Raw genomic sequence first — 24,129 nt, 5'->3', positions numbered from 1 at the left:
CTAAGTAGGGCCCCTCCTGCCCAGAGACAGGATCCCTTCATAATCAGCCACCTGAACAATAGGCCTCTCTCCGGTTTCACCTCTGGTGCCTCAGTGCTCCGCTGTGCTCAGCACCGCCTAGGAAGACAAACACAGCCGCAGTTTTGGGAATTCATTTCTTGCGCTGCTGTCTTCGGTGCCTTGAGCCACACTGTGTTTCTGGAGACTCTGGCCAGGACCTCACACGGACTGGCATCAGGGAGTGGCCGTGACAGTTATGCTGGCTTCGGCTTTCTCCGTGTAGAGGAAGGCATGCGTCTTCGCGTGCCACGAAATACCTTCTCTCCTTGGAAAAGCATTGCAGATGCCCAGACTGCCCTTTCTTGCTTGAACAATCTCAGGGATATTTTATGGTTCTGATGACCATAGTGACAGTGATGACATCATGGAATTGAAATCCATCCCGTCTGGTGATGGGTACACTGAGTCACCGGACCTGTACGTGAACAGCACCTGCCACAAATCAATGACAGAATTGGCAGTCACACATGAAGCCAGCCACTCTTGTCCTAGTCTCAGGTCTGAGCAACACACCTTTGTCTCCAGCCACTGACATCACCCCTGCCCCTTGACCTTGATCCTCAGCAGCAAAAGCAGGTTACGTTGCCATGTATGTGATGGTCGTTCTCGGTACCTCCCAGGACTGTGAGTAACCTTTTCTGTTTTCAGGTTCATTCTCCTTCCCAGCAGTTCACACCCAACCTTAGCCAAATAGCAACAATCTTAAAAAACAACAACCGTCTGGCCTGAAGACTTATTTTTTCCTTACCTGCTTTCGTTGGCATCTTGCATGGATTTTTGGATAGTTAGTGTTACTTTTGCCATTTATAAATGTAAACACTCACCAGTTGCTTTTCTCTAGTGAGGCCCACACTCTGAACTGGCAAGTCTGGCTCTGGATTTGCTGGTCCCAGATCCAGTGGGAACATGGGCCCTGGAGAGTTTGGAGCTGGTGGCAGGTCTGCTGGTGTGTGCTCGGGAGTCAGGAGAAGGTCCCTGGAGAGTGGGAGGACTGGTTGATTTGGTTGATTCGGACACAGTTTTGTTTGCTCAGTATTTCGCTTTCAGCCCTGGCGAGTTTCTTACTTAATGGGAGTCAGGGGACCGCAAGGGTCTTTCTTATATTATCAAATAGCTCTTGTAAACCAGTTTTTTTGGACAGCCACCTGCCTCGGGGAGAAGGTGTGTCGCTTGCACTAGTGTGCAACAGAAAATATGATACTCGCAGGGCTTCTACGTGCTCCTGGAATTCTGGACCATCCCCTCTCCCTCCAGTAAGTTGGGTGGGAATGGCGATCATCTCATCTTGTCCCTGCAACCTGCCCCTGGGGTTCTCCCCCTTTGTGCCTCCAGATTCTTCCCTCTGCATATAGCCCAGGCCCTTCATGCCCGCCTGTCCTCCAGGAAGTCATTCCTCGCTTCTTGTCGGAGCTGGCTTTGAGCCATGCTGTTTCTGGGGACTGCGGCTGGCCGGTGGGAATTGACCTCTATCTCTTGGCTCCTGTGTCTGTTTGTAGTAAGCAGGCATCTGGCTTCACAGCGCTGGGTTTTGTATGTGCACCTGCACATGTTTACTTTCACGGAAGAGAGAGGAGAGGCAGAAGCAGGCACCGCATGATTTCTCTTCCATTGGCTCTGGGGCCCTGTGGAGAGATTGTTATGTGTAGAGAGATGGTTGTGTATGCAGTGGGGCCGAATGGATGGGCGCCCCCTGCCCCCTCCTGCGCCGTGAGCAGCCTGAAACTCAGCAGGGGTGGCAGGGCGTGGTCTCATCCCAGCTTTACTGACTTCATCACCTTCGTGACTTTGTACAGGTCACTCCCTCTCAGCCTCAGTTTCCTTATCAATAAAACGGCTGGGTTAGGCAAGATGATCTCTAATATGCCTAAAAATGGAGCCGAGAGTAGGGTTATAAAAGGAAGCAGTCTAGTTACTGATTAAACAGCATTTCTGGGCTGAGTGGAGCCCAGCCGTCACCCTGCAGGGACCATCAAGGCCCTGCTGTTGAGTCTGTCCCACTGCTGATGGCCTTGCTCCAAGGCCAGGCCGGGGTGGCCCCTGGGGCAGCTCATCAGTTTCTATAAAAAGCCTGTTGAAGTTTTGATCAAGATTGGGTTGACTCTCTAGACAAACTTAAGCGTTGACCTTTTCATTGTATCTAGTCTTGCAATCGATGAACATGAAATATTGTTTGATTTGTTTAGGTCTTTTAAAATTTCAGCACTGCTTTGTATTGTTCAGTGTATAGGTCTTAGACATCTCTTGTCAGACTTGCCTCTTAAGTATTTCATATTTGGATGCTGTTGTAAATGATTTTTGTTTTTAGTTTTAATCTCCAATTGGTCATTGTTAACATGTAAAAATACAACGGAGTCCTGGCCGGGTGGCCCAGTTGATTGGAGTGTCGTCCCGTACACCGAAAGGTTTCGAGTTCGATTTCTGGTCAGGGCACATACATAGGTTTCGGGTTCAAGCCCCGGTTGGGCATGTATGAGAGGCAGCAGGTCAATGTTTCTCTCTCACATTGATTTTTCTCTCTCCCTCCTTCCCTCTCTAAAATCAATGGAAGCGTAGCCTTGGGCAAGGAGTAAAAAAATAAAAAACAAAAAAACAAAAATACAGTTGATTTTTATATATTGATCTTGTATCCCGCAACCTTGCTAAACCACGTGTTGGGCAGGATGTGGACAGCTGGAATCCTCATATACTGCTCATGAGGATGTAAAATAGCACAGTCACTCTGGAAAACTATTTGGCAGTTTCTTAAAAAGATACACCTGCTGTTCTACTTCCAGGTATTTACCCAAGAGAAATGAAAGCCTATGCCAATACAAGGACTTGTGCAGGAGTGTTTATAGCAGCTTTGTTTGTGAGAGCCCCACACTGGAAACAACCCAAATATCCATCAATAGGTGAATAGGTGAACAAACTGTTCTATATCTGTACGATGGGATACTGCTTAACAGTAGGAAGGAATGCACTGTTGACATGTCCTCACCCAGGCTCTGGAATTGGGCTTTGGCTTCATAGAAGATAGAGCTGAGAAGGGAAGGGCATTATTAGAAATCCTCAGATCTCCACCTCTGTCCCAAGCAAAACACCCCCACCTCACCAGTCCCCCATAAGGGATGAGAGGTGCAGAGGAAGGCTGTAGTGAGGGGTGAAAAGAGGCAAAGGTCTGTTCTCTCATGTTCTGTAATGCTAGTGGCTGAGTTTAAATTGCTCCATCCAAGAGATTAGAAAATTGTTCTCTGGAGCAATTAAACCACCCCATAGAAAAGATCTACATAACTTAACTGTTGGGAGCGCCCAGTAAAAAAAAAAACTTACTTAATTGTGGCCTTCAGTGAAGCCACTTGTGCCAAGCCATTCACCCAGAGCTTCCAAAGAGCCTTTCAGACTTCATTCCTAAATATGCATGAACAACCAAGCATTCTCAGGCATTTGAGGAAAGCCTTCAGCATGAAAGAGAAAATAAAAACAGAGAAAACGTACTCAGTAGAAACACAAAGAAGAGAAGATTGTTCACCCCAAAGTTTAGAGAACAAGAAAGAACTCTTGTAAATTAAAGTTTTAATAGCATAAATGAAAAACTCAATAGAAAGATTAAGAAACTAGATGGATAATAGCAGAGAAAGGAAAAGTTATAGATCATTACACATAATAGAAATGCAGAAAGATAGACCAGAGGATATGAAGTGGAGAACATAATCTAAGAAATAATACAAGAAAGTTTTCCAGGCTGAAAGAAAAGAGTTTCCAAATTCAAAGGGCAGGTAAAGAGCCCAGTTCATGGAATTTAAAAACCCAAATCAAACCACGTCCTCAAGGCTTTCAGAGAAAGATGAAAAATCATGAATAAAAAATAATGGATGCGTACTGTTATCATATTTCTCAAAAGTCAAATTAGAAGCTAAAAAACACTGGAGCCTTCAAGTTTCTAAATGAAAATTATTTGAAACCTGTAGTTCTGTACCCAGCCAAACTATCAACAAATGTGAGTTTAACATTAAGGTACTTTCAGAGATATGCAAAATCTCCCATTTCTCCGGAAGCTACTGAAGTATATGTTCCACCAAAATGAAGTAATCCGAGAGAGATGAAGACATAGAATCCAGGAAACAGGGGTTTTAACATAATAGGGAGATGAAGGGTGATGGTGAAGGAAGTTCCAGACAACAGCTATGGGACAGGTCAAAGGGTTGTAGGAGGGAGGCCCTAGGAAGAAAATGAAGTGAGAGGTTATTTGGCAGGCGATATGTGGGAGATTAGAAGAGTATTACAGAGTTCTTAAATTTTGTGGAAAGACTTGGGTGTATGTTAAAAAGAAACCCAAGTAAAAGAGTATTTGCAGCGGGAAAACCAATCTATAGTTGTATTGGGAAGGAAACAATAGTGACCAGTATTTTCAAAGACTAATAATGAAAACATAGAGTATGGATATAATTATTTATTTATTTGTTTATTTATTTATTTGGATATAATTATTTATTTTTAAATTATTTTTTTAAAATATGTTTTTATTCATTTCAGAAAGAGGAAGGGAGAGGGAGAAAGAGAGATAGAAACATCAATGATGAGAGTCATTGATCGGCTGCCTCCTGCATGCCCCCTGCATGCCCCTTGCTGGGGATTGATCCCAAAACCCAAGCATGTTCCCTGACTGGGAATTGAACCGAGATCTCCTGGATTTTAGGTCGATGCTCACCCACTGAGCCACGCTAGCCAGGCTGGATATAATTTTTTAGAGCTTTAGCCCAGTATCTGTTGGGAGATTGGGTGAGAGACAGCAAAGGAGGACCTTAAAATCCACATTATCATAATAGAAAGTCAGTTGACTATATTTTAAATAGATGAATCAAGAGATAGTGGTATTGGCATGTTATTTAGAAATATGGAGATAAATTCCAGAACAAGCAGTATGAAAGCATTTTAAGTAGTTGCCTCTGAGGTTTCTTTTTTAAATTTTATTTTTATTGAGATATAATTGACATATAATATTGTGTAAGTTTAAGGTGTACAGCATGTTGATTTGATACATTTATAGACTGCAATCTGATTACCATGGTAAGGTTAGCGGTAGGGTGTGTTTCTGTGTGAGATTTTAGATAAAGTCACAAATACAACCAATTAGGAAACTAAAAAATTAGAGATAAAAGTATCCAGCCCGACCAGTGTGGCTTAGTGGATTGAGTGTTGTCCCATGCACCGAGAGGTCGCCGGTTCCATTCCCTGCCAGGGCACATGCTGGTGTTGTGGGCTCAGCCTCTGGTGCGGGTGTGCAGGAGGCAGCTGGTTGCTGTTTCTCTCACAGATGTTTCTCTCTCTCTCTCTCACTTCCTCTCTAAAAAATCAATGAAAACATTAAAAAAAGTATCCAAGTGGCATGAGTGGGAAGAATCTTTCACAGATAATGTTTAAATGTGACAAACCAAGAAATGTCAGTTTGAGCACGTTGTTTAGAGCTAGGAGGTTAACACCAGAAGAAACACTTCTGGAAACTTTAAAATGGCCACATCTGTGGAATTTGGGATGTGGGCTCTTGCTTTTATTACAATTCCTTTTGCAGTGGATATGAGGTAGTTAAGCTTATATACCTTTAAGTTTCATGACGCACAGCCCCTCTGTAGGACTGAGGGCAGGCGGATAGCACGTGTTGGAAAAGTTCTACCGCCGTGGCTTGCTGACCCCGCGCCTGCCCCGCCCACATTCATGACCCCTTCCTGATGCCCCTTGACGGGGAGGCACTGGGGAAGCTGCCATCCTGTTTGTGGGAAGTTTTGTTGCTTTTCCTGCTCTGGGGTCTGAGCACGAGTGTGGATTCCAGTAGAGATGTGACCTCACCTCACCTTGAAATCCTGCACTCGGACACCTAAGGCTAAAAGCAGGGCGGCTTGCTCCCCAGTGGCTCAGCAGAGCTGCCCGGGTTTACTGCCTTTTTGCTTTGGTTAAACATTGGCGAAGCAAGGCCGCTGGGTAGGGTGTACAACTTACGTGCTGCGCCCAGGCTCTGGTGCAGGGGACCGGTGGGGCCTGGGGCTGTGGTGGCTGGGGGAGGGGCTGCCTTCAGGAGCTTGCACCCATGGCCCTGGGCTGGGCCCACCCACACCTGGGCATCTGCCTGCATCAAAGATGATTCATGTCAGCGGAGAGCTGGGGCTGGGTTTAGATGGGCTCTGAGGTGCGAGAGAGTTCCTGAGCTGCTGCGCCTTTCTCTGTCCAGAGCATGAATGGCTTTGAGGAAGGCCTGGAGTTCCTGCCTGTCAACAACACCAAGAAGGTTGAGAAAGGAGGCCTCAGGCCCTGGGTGGTGCTGGCGATTGTGCTTGCCATCTTCCTGCTGTCTCTCACGGCTGGCTTACTGGTGTGGCACTTCCAGTGTGAGTAAAGCTGGGGGAGGTCTGGGGAGGGCGACGTGGGGGAGGCTCCACCTCCTCCCTCCAGGGACAGACCCAGGGCCCACCTCTTATGGACACGAGAGAGAGAATGGAGGTGCGGTGGGGGTAGTTGAGGAGGGGTCTAAGACCCTGTCTCCCCTTTTCTCTTTCAGGCTATAGCGGGGGGTGGGTGAGGAATTGGTCAGAGCTGACCCGTGGGGCTCATATGTCCACTGGCCCTCCCTCCGGTGTTTGTCAGTTTTGTTGCTTTTCATGCTCCTGGGTCTGAGCATGGTGTGGACCCAGCAGAGACCTGGCCCACCGGCTCCACACCCCCCATCGTAACTCCCCTGGGGCTGCTGAGGGCAGCTTGTGGACGGGGGGACGGGACAGGGGTGATGTCACTTCCCCTGACTGTTCTTCTCTGGTCTTGCACAGACCGGGATGTGAGGGTCCAGAAGGTCTTCAATGGCTACCTGAGGATCACAAATGAGAACTTTCTGGATGCTTATGAGAACCCAAACTCCACTGAATTTGCAGAGCTGGCCATCAAAGTGAAGGAGGCGGTGAGTCCAGCTCCTGGGCCTGAGCCCTGTCCCTGCTGTCTGCTCCCTGGGTTGGTGTGGGCACCCAGGTCCCAGGAGGGAGGGAGCGGTGTGGGCTGGGGCAGGGGCCCTCCTGTGTTCCGGCCTGTCTGAGCCTCCTCTCCTTCCTGTGTAGCTGAAGCTGCTGTACAGTGAGATCCCTGTCTTGGGTCCCTACCACAAGGAGTCGACAGTGACTGCCTTCAGGTGGGTGCTGGGGAGAGGCGGGGTGGGGGGAGTGCTGGGAATGGGATGGGTGTGTTGTCACAGAAGGACAAGTGCCTGGTAGCCTGCATGGTGATGCAGCCAGGAGATCCTGGCTTGGGGAGCCAAGGGGCCCGTCCTGGTCTGTCCTTCACGCCCGTGACTCAGCTTCCGTCTGGGCGGTGTTGCCATGACGAAGGGTGCCCGGGCAGGTGGCAAGCTTTGCATCGCACCTGCCACATAAGCCGCTCAGGAGTGTAGTGCTGCTTTGTTATTTTTCCAAATTCGGGTTTGGGTCTGCACCCGGGATCTCGGAGAGTGGGGACAGGCGGGTGCCCAGGGCCGCCCGCGCCTCACCCTGGCCCCTCTCCGCAGCGAAGGCAGCATCATCGCCTACTACTGGTCGGAGTTCAGCATCCCCAGCCACCTGGCAGAGGAGGCCGAGCGCGCCATGGCCAAGGAGCGCGCCATCCGGCTGCCGCCCCGCACCCGCACCCTGCACTCCTTCGTGCTGACCTCGGTGGTGGCCTTCCGTGAGTGTGGGCACCGGGGTGGCCATTGGGGGCCTGCCTGGGGTGGAGCAGGGGCACCGCGGCAGGGAGCTAGGGCCCCTGTGCGGGAAGAGAAGACGCGCCCTGGCGGCGCCTCCCTAGGGCATAAGGAAACGGCCAGACCTGTAAACCCTTCGTGCTCCCGCTTGTTTTTCAGCCACCGACCCCAGAACAGTACAGACCACCCAGGACAGTGAGTATCGTGCCCTCCGAGGGGGGATGTGGGATGTGGCCCCTTCAATGCACGGGTCCCCCGAAGTCACGCATTGGTGGTAGCCAGCACATCCCTTCGCCTGTCCCAGGCCAGGAGAAGCCCCGGCCCTGGGGCACCTCCTGCAGGGCTCTGGCTGCTCGCCCTGCTGGCTCTGCCCAGATTTGCCCAGCTCTGCTCCCCATGCTCTGTGTCCCACAGACAGGTGCAGATTCGCCCTGCACGCCCGTTGGGGGGAGATCACTCGCTTCAGCACACCTGGCTTTCCTGACAGCCCCTACCCAGCCTTTGCCCGCTGCCAGTGGACCCTGCGGGGGGACGCCAACTCCGTGCTGGGCCTCACCTTCCGAAGCTTTGATGTTGCTGCCTGTGACAGCCGTGGCAATGACCGGGTCATTGTATATGACACCCTGAGCCCCGTGGAACCCCGTACTGTGGTGCAGTGAGTGTCCCGGGAACAGAGGTGGGCTGTGGGAGCTCGGCAGCTGCCTGGTGGCTGGGCCTCTGGAACGAGTTGCAGCGTAGGTTGGAGACAGTGTGTGACTCTTGGCCACAGGCCGCTGCAAACTTGCAGGCAGCACAGGACCAGTGAGGTGCCATCCTCAGCATGAGTTCCAGCAGAGCGTCTCGGAGGTGACTCCTCTGCCTTGGCAGTGGTGAGGAGGGCTCATTGGTCCCCAGACACCAGTAAGCAGGGTGTTCTCCCTTACCTGCCAGAGCACAGGTGCGGCCTGCTGCTGTAAAACACGGTTTTGTTGAGGCTGACAGATCAGGAGACGCTGCCATTGAAAAGATAGTTTGCTACCCACAGTTCCCAAGAGGAGGGGGCCACCTGGAGAAGCACCAGGGTGGGTCAGGAGGCAGAGGACACTGGTGGAAAACAGAGGCGAGGCTGTTTAGTTGTTTCTGCAGGAAAGTCAAGGCAAGGCAGGGGAGGTAGTTAGAATAATTCCAGTGGGCTCTGGGGCCTAGGGGGCTGTCTCTCATGGGCTGGTGCCAGTCAGTTGTGGGAGATTAGGGCAGGTGGGTGGTGGCCTGGAGTGTAAGAGCCCCAGGGAAGAGGTGGTTTGGGTGGGCTCTGGATTGGTTGGTTTGCATGTGAAAGGCTTGGCCTTGGCTGTGTCTCTACTGTCTCTAGAAATTATCTAACCCAGGGAGGGCAGTCTCTCCAGAGTCAGGAAGGCCCCAGGTGAGAAAGCATCAGGATTACGGGAAATCAGAAGGCATACTGTACGTGCCTAGGAGGTCGGGGTGCGAGATGAACGCCACCCCAGCCAGCTGCATGTCGGGAAGGCGCTGCCTTCAGAGGCCCTGCGGGTGGGGCGAACTGCCCCTCCCCAGCTCTGCCGGTGGAAATGGGCTGGGCAGACGTTTCATGATTAATAAAGGGCTAAAATTCAAGCCAAAACCAAGATAGACCCACCTGCTGCCACAGCTTAACAGTCAGGACTTCTGTCTACATGCCGTTTTTTGCAGGATTCTTTTCCTCTCTGCTTTATTAATTGTACCACAAATAAATACGTCTCCTGAAAGGAAAAAGTGAAAACAGACATGTGTAAAGAGAACAAACATCATTCATAATTTTACTTTCTTGAAACAGTCTGCTAATTTTGTGATGTATATTCTTGCAGACACTTCTGCTGTATATTTATGTGTTTATGATTATACTTAAATATAGGATAATATAGCTAAAAAATAAAGTATAAAATAAAGGGAAAACATAGAACAATAAAAATAAAAATGAAGTATACAGGGTGGGGCAACAGTAGGTGTACAGTTGTTTGTAAGGAAAATAATACAATTAATAAATAACACAAGAATAAACTGTTTCATGTATCACAATTTTAAACCGACTTTTGCCCCATCACTTTATTGTGATGGTCTTTCCAGATCAGTAATTCAGTCTCTAATGGTCCTTTTTCACTGGGGACAGACGTGGTGTAGTTGAGAAGCAGCAGGACATTGGCCCTGTGGGCTCTGGAGCCCGATCTGGGTTTGAATTTCAGCCCTGACACAGTATTACTGACTGCGGAATCATGGGCTTGTTATTTCACTTCTCCATGCCTCAGTGTCCTCATCTGTAAAATGGGTCTAATTGTCTCTACTTCATAGAGTTGTCATGAAGCTACCTGAGTTAATAGATATACAGGCACGAAGAACAGGGCCTGGCATGTTCTTAATAAGTGTTAACTGTTCGTGCTGTTACTATTGCAATTATTATTATTTAGCCTGTAGTTGACTTAATGAATCCTCTAATGTTAGTCAGCCAATGTTTCTGAAGTTTTGCTATTTTAAACTAAATTCGTACTTAGGTCTCTGGTTTGGTGGGGCAGGGCTTTTGAACCCCACCCTTGGCCCTTTGTGGACCGAACCAGGCTCAGGGATGGGTCGTTGGGCCCCCTCTGCTTGGCTTCCGTTTGCTCTCGCTAATGCCCGCCCCTTTTGCCCCCACAGGCTGTGTGGCAGCTACCCCCCCTCCTACAACCTGACCTTCCTCTCCTCCCAGAATGTCCTGCTCGTCACGCTGATAACCAACACCGAGCGGCGACATCCTGGCTTTGAGGCCTTATTCTTCCAGTTGCCCAAGATGAGCAGTAAGGAGGGGCAGAGGCGGGCGGAGGAGGGGACAGTAGCTAGTCGTTGGCCAGCCAGGTCTGGGACAGAGGTTGGCAACTTAAGTCACAGGGCCATTTGCCCCTCGCCTGTGTCTGGAGTCCTCCCTAACGTAGTCAGCCTCCAGCGCTGGGGCTTCCGCAGCTGGCTGTGCAGCCTCCCGGTGCCCAGGCCTGCAGCCCCCTGCAGCCCGAGAGGAGCCCTGGCTTGGCCTCAGGCGGCTCCTCTGGCCCCTCCGCCTGGCCCCCCCACCCCCCACCTGGCCTCAGTCCTCATGCTCTTTCTCTTTCCTCTCAGGCTGTGGAGGCTACTTACGTGAAGCCCGTGGGACATTTAACAGCCCCTACTATCCGGGCCACTACCCTCCCAACATCAACTGCACTTGGGACATCGAGGTAGGAGCTGTGGGGGGAGGGAGGGGTCACGGGGATAGGTGAGAGAGGTGGGGAGAGACAGAGAGGTGAGAAGGGCAGAAGGGCCATGAGCTCCTTAGCAACCTTGATGAGGCTGCAGGTCTGACTCCCGCGGGTGGGCAGGGTCCTGCGGGGCTGACCTGCTGCAGTGTCAGGCAGACCCAGACTCAAGTCCCAGCTCCTTGTGGCTGACCGAGGGCCCATGGGCAGAGCTCAGCTTGCTCTGGGTGATGCGGGAAGGCTGGTGGCTGCTCCCAGAGGTGTGGTGGGGACAAGGTGGCAGTGTGCTTGTGCCCCAAAGAGAGCACTTGGTGAATCGCCGTGGGACAAGAGTCCCACCTTGTCCCACCGACAGGACTGCTGCTCACGCCCTCCCAGTCACAGATCCTCTCCTTTTCCTTCCTTTGATGATGTCGGGAGGACTGGCTAGCCTTCTTTAGCGATGTAACAGCCTCTTGCCCCTGAGGCTGAAGTTCTTCAAATACCGCCCTGACCCCTCCTGCTCTGTGGGGCATGTTGCCCACGCGGGCCCCGAGAGCAGAAACACAGCAGCTGCTCCCTGCCCAACTCCCCCAGCCCCATGGCCACCACTGATGCCCTCGGGTTTGGGAAAGAGGGAAAGAGCAGCAGGGAACCAGCAGCATCTCTCTCCACAGGTGCCCAGCAACCGAAACGTGAAGGTGTCCTTCAAAGTCTTCTACCTGTGGGAGCCCAATCTGCCCGTGGACAAGTGCCTCAAGGACTTTGTGGAGGTCAACGGGGAGAAGTGAGTGCCAGGGAGAGGGGATCGGCCGGGGAGTGTGGGAGCGGGCTAGCGACTGGGGGAGCAGTTCAGGGAGTGTGGGAGCAGGCTAGAGACTGGGGGAGCAGGCGGGGAGAGGGGGAACTGGCCCAGGAGAAGGAGAACTGGCCTGGGAGAGGAAGGCTGGCTGGGGAGTGTGGGAGCAGGCTAGAGACTGGGGGGGGGAGGCCGGGGAGTGGGGCAGCTGGCCTGGAGCCAATGGGAGAGGGGCGCCCAAACCCGAGGCTGGGTCCTCCTACTGTTGGCCTCCTCCAGGTACTGCGGAGAGAAGCCCCAGTTTGTGGTCGCCAGCAAGAGCAACAGGATCACTGTACACTTCCATTCGGATCAGTCCTACACTGACACGGGCTTCCTGGCCGAGTACATGTCTTATGACTCCAGTGACCGTGAGTGACTTCTTTAGAAGGGGGAGCCTGGCTTGTGGGAAGGACCGAGATGCACTCTCTGTGCTGCATCTTCTTAGCACTGTGCCCTCCTGATTCTGAGACACGAGAGAGTGAAAGCTGCGTATCCCCAAGCAGCCTTCTGAGGGGAAAAAGGCCTCTGAACAGGGGCGCACGCCACGCCCTCTGCCCAGGTGTGGCCCCTGAGCCTGAGGACCCTGAGCGCCTTTAGACCACCTGCCCCTTCGGGTCTGCGTCACTGTGACTTCGATAATCAGTGCTTGTCTTAGTGGCCTTTTGGCACCTTTACAATGAAAAGCATAATTTTGAGACACATTAGGAAATTCTGGGGCACGAACACCACACTACCTAGAATTGCCTTTGACAATTCTGTGATCTTTCCCTAAGAGCCTGGCGGTTTCTGTCGCCTTTAATTTCACTCCTGTGTGAATAGCAGTTCTTCCATATATACAGGTTTTTTGTTTCAACCCTTCATCAAAGAATAACCTTTAGGGCGACATTTTAACTATATGCAGGAACCCAAATTTAAGTTAAAATTTTACTGCATGGCTCACCACCAAGAGTGTAATTAGATGAGCAAACCCCTTCGATAAGTGAGTAAGCTCCCTATGCAGAGAAAGCGACAACGGCCCCCTCTCAACCTTGCCACCTGCCTGATGACATCAGATGTCAGACACCTTCCAATTCCAGGAACATAGAAATGTGGGAAATACCTTGATTAGGGAAACGTGGTGATGCTGTTGGACACCTGGGTGGGACACACACATTCTCGAGCTGCAGAGCCGCTGTTGCTCCGTGTCGCTCTAGGGTGCCTGGCACTTGGGGGACGTGGCCGGCCAAGGTCACTGGGCAGCAGAGCTGAGCACACACCCAGCCAGCCCCTCTCTCCTCTGCCCGGAGCTTCCCGGGGTTGGGTCACTGGCAGTTGGGAGGGACCCCAGGCCAGCCTTCTCGCTTTGGCTGTAAAAACCCCCTTGCCAGGGCTTGGTGGGCCCGGACCTCGACCTGGGGTGCCAGTGGCAGCCTGTGCCTCTCTACTGAGGGCTGAACTGGCGAGTTTTCTCTTTAGTCCTCAGTGTGGTTGGCTCCGAGGAGGGGAGGCTAGGCAGGGAGCCCCTGTGGGAGGCAGGGGTGGTGGCGGCCCCTCAGGCCTGTGCTCTCCCTGCAGCGTGCCCAGGGAAGTTCATGTGTAACACGGGGCGTTGCATTGGGAACGCGCTGCGCTGCGATGGCTGGGCCGACTGTGCCGACTACAGCGACGAGCTCAACTGCCGTGAGTAGGGCTGTGGCCGCCGTCCTCTCCTGTCCTTCCTTGCGGTGTCCTGGCACCTGCCAGCTGAGTCTGTGGTCCAAGGTGGCGGGAGGTTGTGCCCACCCCTGTGTAGACATTTAGCCCCTCCCTCACTCTCCCTTTTGGGGACTTGGTGCTAAAATCAGCTTCTGTAACCAGTGACACAAGGCACCGGAACACGCTCTCCAGAGGAGACTGTGTCCCCAGGCAGCTTCCCAGGGAGGCAGTGGTGATGAGTGGGGCTGGGGGCTCGCATCCCACCGAGCCCCACCAGCTGACTGCTGCCCTCGACCCTCCAGAATGCAACGCCACCTACCAGTTCACGTGCAAGAACAAGTTCTGCAAACCCCTCTACTGGGTGTGTGACACTGTGAACGACTGTGGGGACAACAGCGATGAGCTGGACTGTAGTGAGTGCTTGTGGGGGAGGAGGGGGGCTACCCAGCTCCCTGCAGCCTGCACAGCTGGGACTTTGGGCCCTTGCTGAGCGCCGTGTGCTTCCCAGGTTGTCCGGCCAAGACCTTCAAGTGTGGCAATGGGAGGTGCATCCCGGAGAGCCAGCGGTGCGACGGGAAGAACAACTGTGGGGACGGGTCCGATGAGGCCACATGCAGCAGTGGTAAGGCCTGGCCAGCCCATTACCCTTCGGGGGCTTTTCCTCGGGCACTGAGAAGGCAGCCACGAGCACACTCATATGCAGCATGTGCAGAGTTTAATAAACACAAACCACTTTGTGTGACGTTGATGAGAAAGGGCTTCCACAGGGGGAGAACCTTCTAGAAGTGAGAACCTTTGGCAGGGCTGGAAGGACAGTGGGCTGTGGTGTGGGTGGGTGTGGCGGGCCTGAGTGAGGGGCACAGGTAGATGGATGGTCAGGCTTCTGATGGAGTGAGCAGAGGGACTGATTTTCTCCCGTGTCTTCCTCCTGGTTCAGTGGCTGTTGTCACCTGCACCAAACACACCTACCGCTGCCAGAACGGGCTCTGTGTGAGCAAGAGCAACCCTGAGTGTGACGGGAAGAAAGATTGCAGCGACGGCTCAGACGAGAAGAACTGCGGTGAGCAGGGCCGCCGCCCTGAGGGTGCAGGCTCGCTGTGCGGGCACAGACAGAGGTGGAAGCTCTCCAGGGCCTCCCTCGCCCATGTTTGCCTGGTGAGAGGGTGTGGTGGCCTGGAGGAAGGACGACCTTGCCGACTTGTTGATTGACACAAGGGCGTGCTCTGGTCCCGGAGGCAAGGCCCAGGGCCACCAGCTCGTCAGTGGTCCTGGTGGGGGTGCTGGGCTGGCCCCTGCTTCTATTATTTTCTTAATATATATTTTTATTGATTTTAGAGAGAGGAAGGGAGAGGGAGAGAAAGATAGGAACATCAGTGATGAGAGAGTCATTGATTGGCTGCCTCCTGCATGCCCCCTGCTGGGGATCGAGCCCAAAACCCAGGCATGTGCCCTGACCGGGAACAGAGCCGTGATCTCCTGGATCCTAGGTCGACGCTCAAATGCTGAGCCATGTTGGCCGGGCTGGCCCCTGCTTCTAGACCCAGCCACAGGGGAATAGCAAGCCCAGGCTTTCCCATCCTGCCCCGGGCGGGGCGGGGCACAGCTCAGGGAGCCCGCCCTGGGGTTTTGCCCGCACCCACCCCATGCTTTAATGTGTGTTTCAGAAGTTCTGGCCCCAGGTTAAAGTTGAGCGTAGCCGCAGCTGCTCTGTGACTTCATGTCATCCACCCGCTATTCTCTGAGAGCTGTGTCTTTCAGCATTTGACAAGGAAATCTAGGCAAATGACACCCCTGGTAGATCTAAGCAAACCAGCAGGTGTCTGGAGGCGCCCAAATGCATTTGTGCAGGAGGGGAAAGGGGGAGGGGGAGGGTTTTGAGCTTGGGATCAGGGGCCGGGCGGAAGTGAGAGGGTCTGAGGCTCAGACTTACTTGCTCGTAGGAGTCCCTCACGCCACAGTCGCACCAGCAGTGCGGTGCCCACTGCAAGGTGACCGCCCCACACCCCTCTCACTGGGCCTGGTGTGGGGCCTGGAGCTGTCACCCCACCTTAACTCGCTGTTCTTCCTTCGGGTTCTCTGCCCTCCCAGACTGCGGGCTGCGGGCGTTCAGCAGGCAGTCGCGGGTGGTCGGAGGCAAGGATGCAGACGAAGGCGAGTGGCCCTGGCAGGTGAGCCTCCACGCGCTGGGCCAGGGCCACCTGTGCGGGGCTTCTCTCATCTCTCCCAGCTGGATGGTGTCCGCAGCTCACTGCTTCGCCGACGACCGAGGATTCAAGTGAGCCACTGGGCGGGCAGCTGGGGGCTCCTTCGAGACCCTCGTCTGTGTGTTCGGGGTTGGAAAGCCTCTGTGTCTGTGAGTCGCCCAAGGTGGCATGGCACTGGGGCCGGGCCAGGGCTGGAGGGCTGCAGACACCCCAGGATGGGCTGCTAACAATGATAATGAAAATAGGTGGCTCTCAGAGGCTCCCTCTCAGTCCAGCACCGTCTAAGTGTCTTCCTAACAGCCGGTTAGGCAGGTCTGCTTATGTCCGCATTTTACAGAAACGTAGGTTCAGGGACCTACGTAGGTAAGGACATTTGCTCGAGTTGCCCAGTTACTAAGTGGCAGAGCGAGACTTGGACCCAGGAGTGTGGATTCCAGTCTCCATGGTTAGTTGCGCACTAGTGGGACCCCTCGGGACTTGTGCAGACCAGCCTTGTGGTGACAGCGCAGCGCTGGCTGGCCAGGTGACTGTGGCAAGGTATTCACACTTCCTCGGCCTCAGCCTTTTCAGGGGCTCTGGTGACACTGTGAATTCATATCCTTAGAATTGTCAGAGTTAAATATGACGACATACCTGAAGTACAGAGCTCTGTGTCTGCACACAGTAGGTGCTCAGCACGTCATAACCTCAGGTCCAGGGCAGACTCGAGCCTGGCACAGGGACAGTCACTAGGGTTGTGCTGGTGTCTGAGGATGGGGTGGGCAGATGGCCTGACCCAGGGCTGGGCTGTTTGTGTTGCAGCCCAGCCCACTCAGGCCCTCTGGCAATTGGCTTTGGAGGGAGTCTAAGGGGACAGCTTGCTCCTGGAGGGGGGCACAGGGGAGCCAACATTTTGGGGGTTCCCACGCTCAACAAGGGGCCCCAGGCTGCCACAGCGCCCCCTGCAGGGAGGGGAGAGCTGCCACATGCCCCCGGGAGAGACAAGGCCTTTGGCACCGTGTTGGCTCAGGCAGAGATGTGGGCGTGGTCAGACGTGACACGTGGGCATGGGTGAGGGCGGTGATGGCAAAGGTCCGGAGGGAGTGGGGTCAGGGCTGCAGGGCTGCTACAGTGTGGCCTCGAACAACCCTACTGTCCTTCCTCTTCCCGTTTTGTCAACTTCACTCCAACTTGACCCTGGGCAGAAATGACTTTCTTTCTTTTTGGGGTGATGGGAACTTGCTTAAGAATGTTTTAAAACAAACTTTATTTTGGAGTATGGGTAAGTTGCAAAGATAGTGCGGAATCCTGGTACCCCTCGCCCACTTTCCCTTGCTGTTAACTGGGGGAGGGGTGGGGTGTTCGTCAACATGAGAAACTCCTGCCGGCCTGTCACTGCTCACCCACATCTGGGCGCTCCTGGCCTCGCGTCAGTTTCTACCCTGATGTCCTTTCTGCCCCAAGAGCCAGTCCTGGCCACCACTTTGCATCCTGTGTCCTGCCTCCCAGTCTCCTCTGGTCTGTGACAGTCTGGAGGCCAGACGTCCTGTAGAAGGCCCTTCATCTGGGTCTGACTGATGTCGTTCTCATGATAAGACTGGGGTTACGAGATTTGGGAGAATGTCTGATCACATCAGCGGGTAAATGACACCAACGTGACGTCGCTGGTGACGTCAGTTTTGGTCGTCTGGTTACGATGGTGTTTGCCAGCTCTCTCCTAGGAATAACTCTTTCCCCCCTTTCTACATCATTTGGGATTCCCCTGTGAGGAAGACCTGTTCTTTCTCTCCCCTTTGTCTGACGATCTCTTTATATTCCTGTGGACTCGTGTGTATTTATATTTCAGGTTGTAATCCAATGCCCTGTCACGTCATCGGGCCCCTGCCCATCTCTTCGACCCCAGTCTCCTGTCCTGGCCTCACACTGTCCATACGTTCAGTTTGGGGGGCTTCCTAAACATTCCCTTTGCTCTCTTTGAATATGCTGCTTTCCTCCCACCTGCAGGTTTTGACCAAGTCCTGTTAGATCTCAGAGGCCCGGTTCACGACCCGCTCCCTGTCCTGACTCTCGCCTCCCGCTCCAGGCTCTCCCATAGCGCCTATCCACCCTCTGAAGGACACCCCCCCCCCCACTGTGCTGCCATGGGTGGTTCTGCTGGGTCTGCCCCCAAGTTCACTGTGAATGCTAAGACTTGGTCTAGTGCAATTCCTAGAACGTCAGAGATGCCCAGTGGTTACTGAATAAAGAAATAGATGCGTGGATGAGCACGCGGTTGGATACAGGAATGGTGAAGTTAGACGGGGTAGGGCGGAACTAATGGGGGTGTCGCATGCCTGGTTGGTGAGGTGGGGGTGACCTGCTAGGTCTTGGGAATCATGCTAGGTTGCTGAGTAAGACAGAGGTCCTCACAGAAGCAGTCCTTAGGGATTTGTTATCTCGCAGCAACAGATTAGAGTGAAACCAGAGGCCAAAAGGTCGCTGTGAAGGCTGGCACTTCAGTCTGGGTGTGAGGCTGTAGGGAGGGGCAGCAAGAGTGGAGGGGTGGGGTGGGTGCCGAGTCAGCAGAGGGCAGCAGGGGGGTGGGGGCCGGGCCCCAGGCGGGGGCGGGGAGACAGGCTCCAGGGTGAGCCTCAGGGCTCGGGTGAGGCGCTTTAGTAGCCTCCCGACTTTCCGGGGAGGTTAGAGATCACATACATTTTCTATTCTAAAGATACACTTCCCTAGTGTTTTATTTTGAAAAAATTTCAAACCTACAACAAAGTTGTGAGTATAATGAAAGAAAAAGTGTACAGTGAACACCCTCATACCCTTGATCTGTTTCACGGACGGTTGAATTTTACATTTGTTTTATTTCTCCGCGCACATGCGTGTGCACACACACGTGTTTTGTTTTCAATATCAAGTAATTTTCTGAAACATCAGGTATCTTAGAACACCTTAGACAAAAGATTTGGTCTGCTAAGGACTCTGTTTTAGCTTTAGATTACGTACATCTTACAACAAACGGTACCCCAGCCTGTTAACATAAGCCGCGTGGAGCCGGAACAGAGTAACCAGCTCTGCTTTCGTGCCCAGGGGCCCCGGTAGCACATCAGAAGCAGAAGCTGTCTTACCTTCCTCTAAGGAGCTATTATTACGCCATACAGATTTTAAAATGTTAACAAAAATAAAGGGAAAACTTGAAAATATCAGACGGAATGCAGGTAGTGAACCAGTGATTCTCGAGGCAGAGCTTGGTCGGCTGCCGCGTGTGATGTGTCCTGCCCTCGGGGTGGCACCTCCAGTTCCGGCCGCGTTGCTCCCATGGCCACTGGGCCGCCTGCGTCAGTGCTGAGACTAAGTTTGCTCGTGGCCGGGTCCTCTTAGCGTGTGTCCGGGGTCTTCCAGGCGGACGCTGGGAGACAGGAGTGCGGTTTCTCAAAGCGGGGTGCCCAGATCCTTTGCAGACGTGCCCTCCCTACCAAGCCGTGCATCCAGAGGTTCACGTAGTTTTCTCTGAACTTTCTCTGAAGTGGGTGCAGCCGTCATGACACGTCTTTCCTAAGGACATCGCCTGTGTCTCCTAAGAACAGGGAAATCCTTGTAACCACAATACGGTTATCACATCCAGAAACGACAGCGTTAGCTAGGCCTGTCCACATTTCAGGTGTCCCCCGATTCTTCCAACATTGTCCTTCATAGCGTTTCCCCCTTGAATCCGGGATCCAGTCTAGGGTTATGCTTTGTATTTAGTCATTCGTTTTCTTTAGTCTTTTAGAAATCTGAAATGCTCCCCCAGGCCTTTAATTTCTGGTCTATTTTAGCATTACATTTTTGAAAAGTTCAGGCCAGTTATTTTACAGAATGTCTCCCAGTTTGGATTTTTTTCTGATTGTTGTTTCTTGAATAGAGTTAGGCTACACATTTTTTATAGGTAGCACTACCTGGGTGATATTGTGCGCTCAGGAAGCACATGATACCAGTGGGGCTGACTGAGAGGAAAGACGATTGAGGTGGTGTCCCTGGGTTTCCCCACTATAGAGGTACTTCCCCCTTGGTTGTGAATACGTAATCTTGGGTGATCTTTGAATCAGTGTGACTATATTGCTCCCCAACAATCTTTACCCAGTGGCTTTAGCCATTTCTCAGTGATTCTTGCACGTGTTGTTTATTGCTGTGGTAGGTGCAAAATGCAATTTACCATTGCACCCTTCCTTCTGCATTTATCAGCTGGTGTTTTTCTGTAAGGAATAGCTTCCTCCCCTCATCAGTCTTATTGAGATGGTTTTTTAGACTCAGGATGGATTTTCATTCCCCCTTTTCTGTTCTTCAGCATGTATAGTAAATAGTCCTATTGTTTATTTGGCTGTTCCGAGGATCCTGAGCTTGTCCAGTGAACGCCTTGCCCTGCTGGCTCCATCACTGCTTGAGCACCTGCTCACTTCTGTTAAATAAATGTCCTAGGTTGGCTTTACTGTTTACTTGCTCCAGACCTGGAAACAACCATTTCTCCAAGGAGCCTTGGTTCCTTTTAATGGAGAAGGAGATTTAGAAACCAAGTTCGGGGTGGTGTTGGGGATGTCATTGCTCTTAGGCTCTTTTTGGGGGGGAAGTCAAGAGCTTTTCCTGCTACCTCTGTGCGTCAGCAGCACCGGCTCTCCCTCTGCCCCCACTCCTTGTTCGTGGCCCCCTTTCCCACATCAGAAATTGGCCCCCAACGTCAGTGTCTTGTCCTTATGGGTCATTCCTCTAGTAAACACGAGACACCTCCAGAATGGCTACCCAGGTCCTGCTACCAGCAGCAAAGCCGATCAAGTTCCATGTACTTTTCAGTTCTTTGGGTACTTAGAATATATGCTACTGTGCTAGAAAAGTGTTTGGACTGAGTCCTCTGGTTTTTCTTCTGTAAGAGATGAGGTTAATAAGATATAATGAGGCATTTTTTTAGTAATCAGGTAAAAATAAAAGAGGCAAACTAAGAGGGAGTGAGGGATGAGTGAGGTGGTGGGAGTCACCCAGTAGTTTCCACTTGAGGGCGGTGGCCAAGCAGGAGCCACTCCCCTCACGGTGTGCGCAGGTGTGCGCAGGTGTGTGGCAGGTGTGCACAGGTGTGCGGCAGGTGTGCAGCAGGTGGCTCTGTGCTGGGTGGTGTGCTCACCTGAGGTGGCTCTCTGGCTCCCTCTGCAGGTACTCTGACCACACCATGTGGACGGCCTTCCTGGGCCTGCACGACCAAAGCAAGCGCAGCGCCTCGGGGGTGCAGGAGCGCGGCCTGAAGCGCATCATCAGCCACCCTTCCTTCAATGACTTCACCTTCGACTATGACATCGCGCTGCTGGAGCTGGAGCGGCCCGTCGAGTACAGTAGCACCGTGCGGCCCATCTGCCTGCCCGACTCCTCGCACGTCTTCCCGTCGGGCAAGGCCATCTGGGTCACTGGCTGGGGCCACACCTATGAGGGAGGTGAGCTGGCCCGTCCCACCTCCCTCCCCTGGCAGGATGGGGCTGTCCAGCGTGAAGTGGAGGCTTCCAGTGACCGCTGGGGGTTGGGAGGCCGGGCTTTGGGTGGAAGGCCTGGCTGTGCCACTTAACTGAGTGGCTTTGGCGAATTGCTTAAGCTCTGAGCCTGTTTCTTCACCTGTAAAATGAAGATAAAAACACCTTCCCAGATGGTACTCAGCGAATATAAGAGCGCTGTTGTGGAAACTGTGATTTAGAGAGGCTTGTCGAGCTGTGCTGCCAGGACCGGTGGTGGGAGCCTGGCCCCCTCTCCTGGCTCCCTCCGAGGGCCGATAGTTGGTAATTGTTATATTGAAAAGCTCAGTTCTGATATAATACAGTGCACTGCTGAAAATGTATGGACTACAGAGAGGAAAAGGGAAAATAAGCTGACTTAGGCTCTGCTGCCTTCACAAATCCCCTGGGCACTGCGTGGTGCTTTCTTCCACTTTCTGTTTCTCGTCTTGCACGCTGTCTGCGGTGTGTGCTCCACACCCTCCAGCCTGCCACCTAACGGCTGTACGTGGCTGTGTAGTATCCGACCGTGGATGTGTCGTCAGTTACTTAGCCATTTGTCAGCCTCCGCCGGCTTGGGCTGTGTCCAGAGTTTTGCTAGTGCAGTTATCCCTGTGGGAGCATGTTGCAGGGGCTGTTCCCCACGCGGCGTGGCCCTCGGGAGCCCCCCGGCCCAGGTCAGCCTGTCCTGCCCTCTCCCCAGGCTCCGTGGTGCTGATCCTGCAGAAGGGCGAGATCCGTGTCATCAACCAGACGACCTGCGAGAAGCTGATGCCTCAGCAGATCACCCCGCGCATGATGTGTGTGGGCTACCTGAGCGGGGGCGTGGATGCCTGCCAGGTGGGTGCCGGGGCACAGGGCCTGGTGGGCCTGGAAAGATGGGCAGGGCACTCAGGGCTTGTTTCTCCTCAGGGCGATTCCGGGGGCCCCCTGTCCAGCGTGGAGGAAGATGGGAGAATCTTCCAGGCCGGCGTGGTGAGCTGGGGCGAAGGCTGTGCTCAGAGGGACAAGCCAGGCGTGTACACAAGGCTCCCTCTGTTTCGGGACTGGATTAAAGAGCAGACTGGGGTTTAGAGACAGGGGCCATCCACCGGTCACCCCAGCGTGCACCCTTGCGGACTGAACACAGGATCGCTACCTGCACCCCTGCCTCAGGCCCCCCCAGACTGAGCCGAATCCCCAGGACTCTGGAGATGGGGGACTGACTGGTCTGCAGAGCCTCTCACCTCCCGCAGCCTCCAAAGCGGGGCTGGGCGTTGGGGAGGGAAGGATGCCAGCGATGCCCAGGGAGCAGAGGCCTGAAGACCGGAGCCTGCCACTCTAGCCTTAAGCAGCTGAGGCTCCTTGAATATCTACATCCTAGGCGTCTGCTCCAGGACCAGCCACAATGTGGCCTCTGGGACGGCACTGTGGGCTCCTGGGACACACTCTTCAGGAAACCCAGGCCAGGAGGACCCTGGAAGACAGACAGGCCTAAGATTTGAACTGTTTTACCAGCTGCCAGGATGGGGTTCAGAGTGTGTATTTGAGTAAAATATTTTATTTCTTTTTAGGTATTTTTGTTCTTACTGCAGTCGATGGGCCCTCTTTCTTCCCTTCTTCCTGGCCCCAGTTCGAGAAACTGGGTTTAAATTTCCCTCAGTACAGACCCTGGATCCAGGCCGAGAGTGGGGCCACAGTGCACAGTGGGCTTCCGAGTGGGTCTCGGGCTTCCGAGACCAGGGCCTGGTCCCCTGCTAGGAGGGCTGGGGAGGGGCTGCCACAGCTGCTGGGCCTGGGCACCCTAGGAGCGGGGAGAAGCTTTGTCCCAGGAAGAAAGGAGGAAGTAGGACTTCCCATTAGGTGGGGTGGTGGTTACGCGATGCCCTGTGTGTGTGTGTGTGTGTGTGTGTGTGCTTACGCATGCAGGCACGAGGGGTCCTGAGGCCTCGGAGGAGCCATGCTGCCTTGCATACAGGTTCTCACATTTCTAGTGCCATCCGTAATCCTTTGAGTTTAATTATTTAAAATGTGCTCCTTGCTTGGGTGACCCAGAGGGACAGTGTCCAGGATCTAGGGAGGGCTCCGGGAGTTCTTGAAGGGACATTTGAGGCTTTATAGAAGCTGGGGCTGGGGGAGAGCAGCCAACCTGAGAAGAGAAATTGAATGGCATGTCTTCAAAGAGGTCAGGTGGTCTTTGCTTATCACTGTATCTCCAGCCCAGGCCTGGCTCCCAGAAGATGCTAATACTTATTTGCCGAATGAAAGGTCTTTGCCCCCTGTGAGTTTTGGAAATCAGAGGGAGGAACAATACAATGTGATTGAAGCAATCTGGTCAGACTTCTTGGAGGAGGTGAGCTGCCCCTTTCATTTTAGTCTGAGTACTTTACCCTCTGGAGGGAGGGAGAAGTTTCATCTTGACACCCGTGGGAGCATCCACATTGAATTTGCCTTACAAGGATGGGAAAGAGTATCTGTTCTTACCAAGTGTGGGAAGTAGGAGAGGATAGGCTCTCAGAAGTCTCCTGTGCAGATGGCATCCTGTCTGGAATAGCTGTCGTGGAGGGAGAGGCCTCCCTGGGGTCTGGTTCCTAAGTCCACATGCTCCGCAGGCAGCCAGGCCTTCGCCCAGTGTAGACATGTGGGTCCCCACACTGGGGTTCAGGGGGCGAGCCTGGCCTGTGCCTGCCCACAGCTCCCAGCTGCCACTGTGTCGCAAACATCCTTCCCAGGTTAGAACCGCAGGCAGGTTCATCAGTACAGTTCCCTGTGAAAGTGCCTTTGTCCCCTAATGGCAGGGTGTCCTCTACAACCCCTGTTGCAATTTACTATGGTTTCTCAGGCTCAGTTTCCCACCTGAGAAGAGGGTTAACCATGTAGGTAGAGGTCCAAGGCCACCCCACCTCCCCAGGAGTCTCAGTGGTCGGTGGTGTGCGGGGACTGGGCATACCATCTATGACAGTGTTCCCAGTGTGGCCCCTGGGCCAGG

General features: G+C 53.3%; 1 protein-coding gene across 1 annotated transcript in view; it reads left to right on the top strand.

The window, feature by feature from the left end:
• Positions 1-22,713, top strand: part of ST14 (ST14 transmembrane serine protease matriptase) — a 33,654-nt gene extending 10,941 nt beyond the window's left edge. The window contains exons 2-19 of the mRNA XM_081122826.1: positions 6,263-6,419; positions 6,855-6,982; positions 7,137-7,207; positions 7,580-7,737; positions 7,913-7,948; positions 8,168-8,408; positions 10,421-10,560; positions 10,877-10,974; positions 11,649-11,758; positions 12,050-12,180; positions 13,367-13,471; positions 13,789-13,899; positions 13,995-14,108; positions 14,424-14,546; positions 15,575-15,761; positions 20,836-21,110; positions 21,865-22,001; positions 22,074-22,713. Of these exons, the coding sequence (XP_080978952.1) occupies positions 6,263-6,419; positions 6,855-6,982; positions 7,137-7,207; positions 7,580-7,737; positions 7,913-7,948; positions 8,168-8,408; positions 10,421-10,560; positions 10,877-10,974; positions 11,649-11,758; positions 12,050-12,180; positions 13,367-13,471; positions 13,789-13,899; positions 13,995-14,108; positions 14,424-14,546; positions 15,575-15,761; positions 20,836-21,110; positions 21,865-22,001; positions 22,074-22,235 (2,484 nt within the window). The 3' untranslated portion in view covers positions 22,236-22,713. The remainder of the gene's footprint in view (positions 1-6,262; positions 6,420-6,854; positions 6,983-7,136; positions 7,208-7,579; positions 7,738-7,912; positions 7,949-8,167; positions 8,409-10,420; positions 10,561-10,876; positions 10,975-11,648; positions 11,759-12,049; positions 12,181-13,366; positions 13,472-13,788; positions 13,900-13,994; positions 14,109-14,423; positions 14,547-15,574; positions 15,762-20,835; positions 21,111-21,864; positions 22,002-22,073) is intronic.
• The last annotated feature ends 1,416 nt before the right edge of the window (positions 22,714-24,129 follow it).

Source organism: Miniopterus schreibersii (assembly GCF_964146895.1).
Source record: "Miniopterus schreibersii genome assembly, chromosome: 20".
NCBI lineage: Eukaryota > Metazoa > Chordata > Mammalia > Chiroptera > Miniopteridae > Miniopterus > Miniopterus schreibersii.
The sequence above is the reverse complement of the archived record's forward strand: the minus strand, read 5'-3'. Positions and strand labels throughout refer to the sequence as shown.